At 62.9% G+C, this 9,102-nt stretch overlaps 1 protein-coding gene across 1 annotated transcript in view; it reads left to right on the top strand.

Annotated features, from left to right (window-relative positions):
* The window catches only part of ARHGEF10 (Rho guanine nucleotide exchange factor 10), an 80,984-nt gene that overhangs the window by 41,388 nt on the left and 30,494 nt on the right, over window positions 1–9,102 (top strand). Inside the window, exons 12-18 of the mRNA XM_023522320.1 lie at window positions 1,977–2,071; window positions 2,296–2,475; window positions 2,946–3,062; window positions 3,536–3,628; window positions 5,482–5,652; window positions 7,044–7,189; window positions 8,409–8,593. Coding sequence (XP_023378088.1) covers window positions 1,977–2,071; window positions 2,296–2,475; window positions 2,946–3,062; window positions 3,536–3,628; window positions 5,482–5,652; window positions 7,044–7,189; window positions 8,409–8,593 — 987 coding nt within the window. The remainder of the gene's footprint in view (window positions 1–1,976; window positions 2,072–2,295; window positions 2,476–2,945; window positions 3,063–3,535; window positions 3,629–5,481; window positions 5,653–7,043; window positions 7,190–8,408; window positions 8,594–9,102) is intronic.

The following is a 9,102-nucleotide window of genomic DNA, read 5'->3' as shown; positions in this document are numbered from 1 at the left end:
TGCCTGCTCACTTCCTGTCGGCCCCGTTTGCCTGGGCCATGGGGTGTCCACGTCTGCCTCCATCTTCCTGTGACGTGACGGTGACGACCGAGCTACGCGACGCGCGAGGGGCTTTGCCTGGTGCCCCGTGCAGCGCGGTCAGCGCCGCACACACATGGCTGTGGCTGTCACAACCACAAAACACGACCCACGTCTAGGACTGCGGGTGCTTGCTTCCAGCTTGTCACGACTTGCATGGCGTTTTCCCACGGGCCACCGCGTGTGTCCCCAGGGGGTCCTGAGGGGCCAAGCTAGCACAACCGTGACCAAAGCGCTGGCTGTCAGCCTCCTTTTCAGACCGAATTGGTGGAAAAACAGCAGGAAGCCATGTGATTTCACGGGTTGTCACTTAAAAAGTAGTCTTGGTGCCAGGCAAGGGCCCTGTCTGGTCACCCCCGGGGACAGGAAACCGCCCTCTGGCTGCGGAACAAGGCCACTCCCGGCTCGTCCACAGGCTTTGGCAGAAAAGCTCGTTTGGGTGGCGAAGTCCCCTCTGTGACCTTGGTGTCGGCTACCCAGTCGGATGGTGACGCCGTGGCCTCATTGCCGTCCTGCTGGGGGTCCCCGTGCCCAGCGACCCTGGAACGCGGACCCGGCGTGCAGGAGCCACAGGTCTGGGGGCTTCCTCGGCCCACTTCGTGTCTGTCACACAGTGACCCCAGGTCTGCTGACCGACACGCTGGTGCCGTCTCAGATGCGGTTCCTGCGTGACACCCCAAATCTTCAGCCTCCAGACCTGAGGCGGGGTCTGTGGGTCTGAACGTTGGGAAGACGCTGGCCTCGGGGGGACCCTCTGCCAGTCTGGGGTGTGACCGGTCCTGGGGTCACACTTCCATTCTGGATCGAAGGGTCCGTGCCGGGCCTGTGCCTGTGACCCATCTGAGGTGATGCAGGCCGTGGGGCTGGCCGCAGCTGAGGGTCCGGGCCATGGTCCTGCGTGCTCGTGCTTTGATCCCAGACACAGCTGCGCTTAGGAAAAATAGATCACTTCCTTAAGTCTCCAGAAAGGTTGAATTTAGTCTTTTGTGGATGGAATTGGATTTTTGGTAAAGAACAGAATGACCCCTTTGTCAATCGTGCTTTGTGAATCCGGCTGGCCCGGCGCGCCGAAGGCCTTCACCTCGTGGGGGACGCCGTTTCTGCCGCCAGGTGGCAGTGGGCTGTGGGGACTCGGGGAGGGTGGGGTGCGTGCGTGGGCACGCGGCCCTGTGAGGTGGGGAGGGGCAGAGAGCCTCAGAAGCGACCTTTCTGTAACTTGATGCTGTTTTCCATCGTTGGCAAAAATAACTTGCCAGACACTGTTGAGGGCTGATGAAAAGCTGAGCGTCATCCTCGGCCGTAACAGGCAGGCGACGGCAGTTTGTGTGCACGTCGGTCGTGACACCAGGACCTGGCATCGGTGTTTGGAGGGCCAGTGCCTGGGGCCGCAGAGGACTTTCGGCAGCTCTGAGAGGACACTGAGCGACTTGCTCCCGCGTCCTCCCCCTCGAAGGCCCAGCGTCTGCTCCCCCGCCCCCCACGGGCCCTTCGCGCTCCTGCAGCTTCGGAATGATGGATTCTTCGCATCAAGAGGAGCTGTTCTTTTAATAGCTAGTTAATACAGGAAATACGTAACTCAGCGTCAGGCACGTGAAGTAGAGTTAGTTAATTCAGTTCATTAGTGTCATATAAGTGAATAAATTTATTATTAGTGCTGTAATTTTACTTGTCCTGCTGTAGTTACAATTTGTATTCTGAGGATTAAAAACACATAATTGTAGCGGTGGGAGGAGCATGTTTTGTGTCCATAATGCCAGTTAACACACCATTTAAAATATTTTACGGGCCTTTGGAGGTTCGATTTACCCACTGCTTTGAAAACAAAACCCAAAATACTGCTTTTTCAATAAGGCTCAGATAGAAATAAAATTTGTATGAAGTAACTTCTCACCATTATATTTTCAAATTCCAACAGGTTGCAAGAAGATACATTCTTGCTTCGATTGTCGACAGTGAGAAGAACTACATAGATTCTCTCACGGGGATTCTGGAGGTAGCTAAGTGTCGTGTCATGAGTACACGTGTGTGGTATTGGCCTTTTGGTACACGTGTATTTTTGTTACGTGTATATACTCACATATGCGAACCATAAACCACTCCAATCTGTAGAATTCCCGTAAGAATCCAGATGCCGTGCCTGCGCGTTGGCGCCGGGGGAGCGCGCGTCCCGCGTGCTTCGCCTTGAGGGGGTCTGTGCCGTCTGTCTCTGTGCATCAGCAGTACGAGAGGCCGCTGTCGGAGATGGAGCCCAAGCTCCTGAGCGAGCGGAAGCTGAAGGTGGCGTTTCGCCGGCTCCGGGGGGTCCTGCAGTGTCACCGCCTGTTCCAGATCGCCCTGGCCAGCCGCGTGGCCGAGTGGGACGCCGTGGAGATGATCGGCGACGTCTTGGTTGCTTCGGTGAGTGCCGGCGCTCCGCTCGCAGGCGGACGCCCCCCGGGACGCTGGCGGCCCAGCGGCGAGGCACCGGCCAGCGGCCCGCAGGGGGCAGGGTGGGCCGCCTCCTGTGTTCTCGCGAGAGGAGGGGGCTGTGGGCGGTGCTGGGAAGCCGGGTGGAGACGCAGCGGCTCCGGGCCGGGTCCCTCGTCTGGAAACATCTACTTAGGGAGCATTTGCTTAGATGGAAAGAACCTTGTGTTGTGGGTGGGGTGGGGGCGAGAGCGTGCCTGCTCCGTGACGGCCACGCCGGGCGTCTGTGCGCAGGGCTGCCGTCGGAGGGCATGCGGGCGCTCGGTACCACGCCGACGAGGCCCACACCGCTGCCTCGCGAAGGCTGGGAGCAGCGTGGCCGGTGCCGCCTGTCCGGGTGTCGGGCCTCGCGTTCTGGCCTGCGTGGGGGGCACGTGTTCTGAGCCTCCCCCTGTCCCCAGTTCTCTAAGTCCATGGTGCTGGACGCCTACAGCAGCTACGTCAACAACCTGGGCGCTGCGGTGGCCGTGCTGCGGAAGGCCAGCGCCGCCAAGCCCGCCTTCCTGGCCTTTCTGAAGGTGAGCGGGGTCTGTTCCTCCGCGCTGGGTTCCCACGCCACGGCCGGCACCTCTCCGTGCACACGTGGGCGGCTGGGTGGACGGTGAGGAAGGCGGGAGCCGACCCCTAAGGAAGCTGCCTTTTGCTTCTGCCCCCGGTGTGATGTTGGGGACACCGGAAGCGGCATCGGGGATGTGGGTCGAGGTTTGTGTGGCCCAGAGTCGGAGCCGTGAGCACACCGTGGGGGACCCCCGGGCGGCTCTGCCGTCAGGCGGGGGCCCTGAGGCCCGTGGGTGCTGACGTCCTGCACAGCCCCCTGGGGCCTGTGGGCGTGTGCTGTCTCGTCAGCACGGGGCCCTGCGTCACAGGCTGGGGTGTGCCCGTGACAGGAGAGGCCAAGCGGACAGTCCCTTCACGTCCTGCCCCCCACCCCAGTCTCGCACGCGTGAGCCTCCAGTGTGCGTTACGGTGACAGCAGACTGTGTCCCCACAGCAGAGCCAGGGGTCCAGCCCGGACGGCATCACCCTCTACGGCCTGATGGCGAAGCCCTTGCAGCGGTTCCCACAGTTCATCCTGCTGCTCCAGGTGCGCCCGCCCGCCGGGGCCCGGCCCGCAGCCCCCGCTGTCTGGAGACGGGTCCGTGCAGCCTGCAGGGTGTCACCCCCTTACCTCCTCCCAGGCGGTGCGGGGGGCGGACGGGGCAGGCTGGCTGGGCGCGTGTGACTGTGACTCCGCCTGCCCAGCCCCACGTAGGGTTCGGCTGGACGCTGACTCCCGGGGTGGTGCAGACCCCGCAGGCTGGCTGGCCTGTACCTCAGACGCGATGGCAAGGCGGGGGTCCCCAGATTTCCACGCTTCTGTCCATCTTGGCCTGCACGCTGGGGGCCCCCACAAACCCCCTCAGGTTCCCCAGTTCCTGAGCTCCAGAGGCACCTCACCGGCGTAGGAGGGTTTCTCACGAAGCCTGCAGCCGTGGGGCGGGTGCGGGCTGAGCGTGGGGTGGGCCTGGACCCCCCGTGCCCCATGCTCCTCGCCCCCACACGGCTCCCCAGCCCGGTCCCATTCGGGGCTGATGGAGGGTCCACGATGGCACGGTTGATCAGCCTGCCTCACCTAGTGAATGGCAGTCGTTTGTCACTGGCCTTTCAGGGGGGTCCACGCTGGCCCCGCCTGTGCTGGCCCCGCCTGTGCTGGCCCCGCGCGACGCTCGGCTGGCTTTCTGGTCACCTCACGTGACTGTGCTTGGCTCACCTGCTTGTTAAAGTCGATTGAAAATTTATAGTGAAATCGTCCGTAGAAATGAGCTGGCATTTGAGAGGCTCTGAGAAGTCTTCCCGAGGGATCGTCTGAAATAGTGCTGGTTCAATAAAAGCCGTCATAAAAATGTGAAAAAGGGCACGCGTTCAGATATTAAGATGGGTTATTTCTGTGCTAGGCTTATAGGTCATTTTCCACTTTTTCACTTACGTTTTCCAATGTACGTCCGTTTACCTCGTATTAGGGTATTAATAAGAAAAGCCCTTATTTTTCCGAAACGAAAATATCCCGAAGACGCGTTTTATTTCTTAAGAAGTACTGTCTGTGCTTAATGTGCGCGGACAGCGTCAGCGTCTGGGGAGGCACAGCTGGCAGGGAGGCCACGAGGCCACGTCACGGGGTCGGGCACTGAGGAGGGAGGAGACGGGAAACCAGGGAGGCAGCTGGGTCGTCCTCGCCCGGGGGACGGGGCCCGGGGGACGGGGCCCGGGGGACGGGGCTCAGGGGACAGGGCCCGGGGGAGAGCCAGCACGGGCAGGGAGCAGAGGGCGCCGTGTGACCTGTACCGTGACCTGTGCATGTGACCTGTGCATGTGACCTGCACCGTGACCTGTGCGTATGAGCTGTGCATGTGACGTGTGCCATGTGACCTGTGCGTGTGACCTGCTCCGTGACCTGTCTTGGTGGAGCGTGAGTGCGTGTGTGGGCCGTTGCTGGGCACCAGCCTCTGCTGCGTGCTGACTGGCGGGGACACGGGGACTGTCCTGCTGCGTGCTGACTGGCGGGGACACAGGGACTGTCCTGCTCGTCGTGTCCTCTGAAGGACGACGCCGTTTTCCCATCAGCAGCGCTTAATTTTGTTTTCGTAAAAGTAGCTGTTGACATCTTCGGCCAGGTCGTGATTCACGTAGTGCGTCGTCCTTTCCAAGGGCTTATTTTACGCTTCTCCAGTAGCCTATGTCATTGTCACCCGTCGCTGGCCAGTTTGTGTGGGTGGCGTGGTTTTCGGGTCGGGAGCTTGTGGGTGGCGTGGTTTTGGGGGTCGGGAGCTTGCGCGTGGCGTGGTTTTCGGGTCGGGAGCGTGTGGATGGCGTGGTTTTGGGGGTCGGGAGCGTGTGGGTGGCAGCTGCCAGCTTCCCCACACCAGCCCTGGCTGCCGTCCTGCCTGTTCTCTCCGACAGGACATGCTGAAGCACACGCCCCGGGGACACGCGGACAGGCTGCCCCTGCAGATGGCGCTGGCGGAGCTGCAGACGCTGGCGGAGAAGCTGCAGGAGCGGAAGCGTGATGCCGACCAGCGCTGTGAGGTCAAGCAGATGGCGAAGGCCATGAACGAGCGCTACCTGAACAAGGTCCCCGCGCGTTCCCCTCCGCTGCCGACGCCGCTTCCGCCCTCACTAACAGGCCGTCGGCCGCCGTTCACCACTAACCTCTGCGCCTTCGGAGTAGCCCCCCAGCCCAGGTCCCTAGCGGGCAGCGGATGGAGAGCCTGGGGCGGGTCAGCCGCGCCGGACGCTGCGAGCTACAGGCTCATGGTCCCCGTGGCCCCGGCCCGGAAGGGCAGAGCCGCTCCTGCCGCAGAGGTTCGTGCGGCCTCCCCCGCCAGGCACAGTGACAGCGTGAAGGGCACCTGTGCGCGCTCGTCTGCACCTGTGCGCGCTCGTCTGCACCTGTGCACGGGGGCTGAGCCGCACGTACCGTGGAAGGTGATGCAGGGTTCAGGGTGAAGCTGGGTCTCAGCCGCACGTTTCCCAGACCCTGTTCCCGCTGGGACGATTTCGCCACGTTCTTCCCCGCGCGGCAGGAAGAGCTTGATCGACGTGAGCCGCGTTAAGCAGTTAGCGTAACATTCGATGTCGCCAATCTCACCTTTCCTTTGTGTCAGTAAGGCTTAATTTCCTGCTGTACGGCGACAAACTCAGTATTTTAAGTGTAAGACCTTCGTTGTAATGCATTGTAAGCAACAGGCTTCTTTCCGATTCTCCAGATGATTCATGAGCAGAAAATCGCACGAGACGGTAGTTTAGTCACGCTTCCTGTGGCGCTCGCGTGTTTGGGCGCTTGTGGTGCGGGGTGCTTGGAGGCACGCGGGCGGGCGGGAAAGCGAGCGTGGCCAGACGGTGTTAGAACCGGTGGGCAGCAGAGGCCATCCGGGCGTTTCTGCCTGGTTCTGGGTTTCCTGGTGGCTGACCTGTCAGGACAAGTGTGAGTCCTTCACGCCCGAGCCATTTTCCTCGTGAGACAAAGCGCCTCTCCAGAGCACGGAGGGCGTGCCGTGCCGCAGGCTCCGTGACTGAAACACGGCTCGCGAGAGGCTGCGGTGGCCGCCTAACTGTGCTGCCCGTGGGAAACGTGGCTGCGAAGCACAGGCAGCCGCTCCCGGTCGGTGTAGGTACCAGAGGCAGAGCGGCTGGCCGGCTGCAGGGCGAGTCTGGAGGGGAGGGAGCGTTTGTCCCGGGAAGTCGCTTAGGGGCACTGACGGGTGGCTGCAAGAGAAGCCTCATTTGCCTCTTAGCTGCCAGCGCGTTCAGACGGGACTTAGATCCCTTTCACCCTTTAGAATAACAAACTGTGAAACTGGGTGAAGCCGCTTTCTGAGCTGCTCAGACAGGGAGCGTGGGGGCTCCCTCTGAGGAAATGTCTGAGGCTGACGCTGTGCCCCCGCCTCGCACGCCTGTCTCTCCCGCCCCCTTCCTGGCGGACGCGGTCGTGGGGACCGCGTCACGTGTGGCTGTGACTTCAGCTCCTCAGCAGCGGAGACCGACACCTCATCCGGTCCGACGACATGATAGAAACCGTCTACAACGACAGGGGGGAGGTCGTCAAAACCAAGGAACGCCGGCTCTTCATGTTAAGTGACGTGCTGATGTGTGCCACCGCCACCGCCCGGTAAGGAGGGCGCCGTCCCCCGCTTGGCCGAGTGGCCGTGTCCCCGTGTGTGGCTCTGATGAGCCAGCGGCTTCCCTGAGTCTCATCGAGACGGCCGCCCTGGGCGTGCAGAGCTCACTTGGGGGTCCTGGGCCCGGGGAACCCCGCGCGCTCTCACAGGCTCGTCCTGAGAGGGCCGTGTGTCCAGGTCCCCGCCAGGAGAAACCAGGGCCGTAGATGCGCTTTCTCCCTAAACGCGAGGCCAGTGCTGCAGCCGCTTCAGGCCAGGTCCCCTTCTGGTCCCCGTTGGGACACTTCTCTAGCTGCTGCTCTGCACGGGCGTCTCTGGCGAAGGCTTCCCCTCCGTGATGAAACTGGGTTTACCCACGTGCGGTGTGAAGCAGGGACGTGGGTGACACGCGATCAGCTCCTGCTTCACACCGTGTTACGTCAGAGCTGTTTGTGCCCCACGCGTGGGACGTTGAGTTGGCGGAGGGAGTCGGAGCCGGTGAAAGGTCGTCCGGTGAAGGTGGACGGACCGTGGGGGAATCGGTCGGAGCCGCAGCAGTGCCCGTGGCGTGACCGGAGTGGCAGCCGCGGTGCTGTCCAGGAGCCACGCGCAGTGGCCGTTGAGGGGCAGCGGCGTTTTCAGGAGTTTTGGGAGCTTGAAACTGTCCACAGCGGGGCGTTTGCACCACGAGGGGGTGGGGAAGCGGGGCGCCCCGGCTCCCAGGGGGTCAAGGGTTCCTGCTGCAGTGCAGCCTCCTGCACATCCCTCCTTCTTCCTGCGTTTGACTGTGTGTGGGTGTCGTGAAGGAGGGAGGGTGGGTGCTCCGGGAGCGGGGTCTCAGGCAGGTGCTGGGCGCACAGGTGTTTGTCCTGTCGTCTGAGTGGAGCTGCGTCACGCAGCGAGTTGGGGCTGCTCGTGAGCAGGGCAGGGCGCTGCGGTGCGGGCTTCCGGCGTCTCTCCCCGGAACATCGAAGGCGGACCCCAAACCCCGGGCCGCGCAGCAGGAGGGGAGCGAGGGGGAGCCGGCGAAGCTCCGTCTGTGTGTGCAGCCGCTCCCCAGCGCCGGCGTCACCGCCTCAGCCCCCCTCAGATCGTCAGGCGTCGGATGCTCACAGGAGCACCCGTCCCCGGTGCCACAAAGGCCGAGGGCCGCCGGTCTAAGGGACGGAAAGGGCCACGACTTCTCCGCCTGCCGTGACTAAGTGGCGGTGTCCTGGCGGTCTGTTCCAGCCCCACACACGACAGCAACGCTCTGGTGTCGGCCGGCAGCCAGCGGTACCTGCTGAAGTGGAGTGTCCCTCTCGGACACGTGGAGGTGCTGGAATACGGCGGTGATGAGGCTGCAGGGGAACACGGCACGGGGCCCACGGCGCATTCCCCCGAGAGCCTGGCCGTGGTGGCCAACGCGAAGCCACGTAAGTGACGCGTGTCGATGTGCGTGCCGTCACGGGGCCAGCCTCTCGCAGTGTGAGCAGCCGCGGCACAGCGGTGACCGTGGGCTGCGGGACGTGGCTGGCCTGCCAGGTTGGGGGCTGGTCTTTGGCGCGTCCTGCGGGGTGGCCATGAGGTGAAGTCAGAGGGCGTCAGACACCTAGGAAATGCTTTAGTAGTCGCCTGTGTCGATTCGTCACTTCTAAGGGGTCTTCAGACCGCAAGCTCGGAACCGGGTGTGGTGTCCCTGCTCCCTCCTTCTCTGTCCCTCTTGCAATCCTGACAGGGCTGGCCGAGTCCCTTCACCGGCCTCCGAGGCCGTGTCGCGGGCGGAGCAGCCAGGTCTGAGACGGGAACGTTCACACGCGCACTCCGCAGTCGTCCAGGCCGTTCGTTCCCGACACGCTCGGAAGGAACCTCGTGAGACCGTGCACGTCTCTGGCCGAGCACGCACGCTCGCGGGAGCTGCCGAGCACGGTGCGGTGGCTGCCGG

The sequence above is a fragment of the Pteropus vampyrus genome, unplaced genomic scaffold (genome assembly GCF_000151845.1).
Source record: "Pteropus vampyrus isolate Shadow unplaced genomic scaffold, Pvam_2.0 Scaffold338, whole genome shotgun sequence".
NCBI lineage: Eukaryota > Metazoa > Chordata > Mammalia > Chiroptera > Pteropodidae > Pteropus > Pteropus vampyrus.
This window is presented reverse-complemented; position numbering and strand designations above follow the sequence as displayed.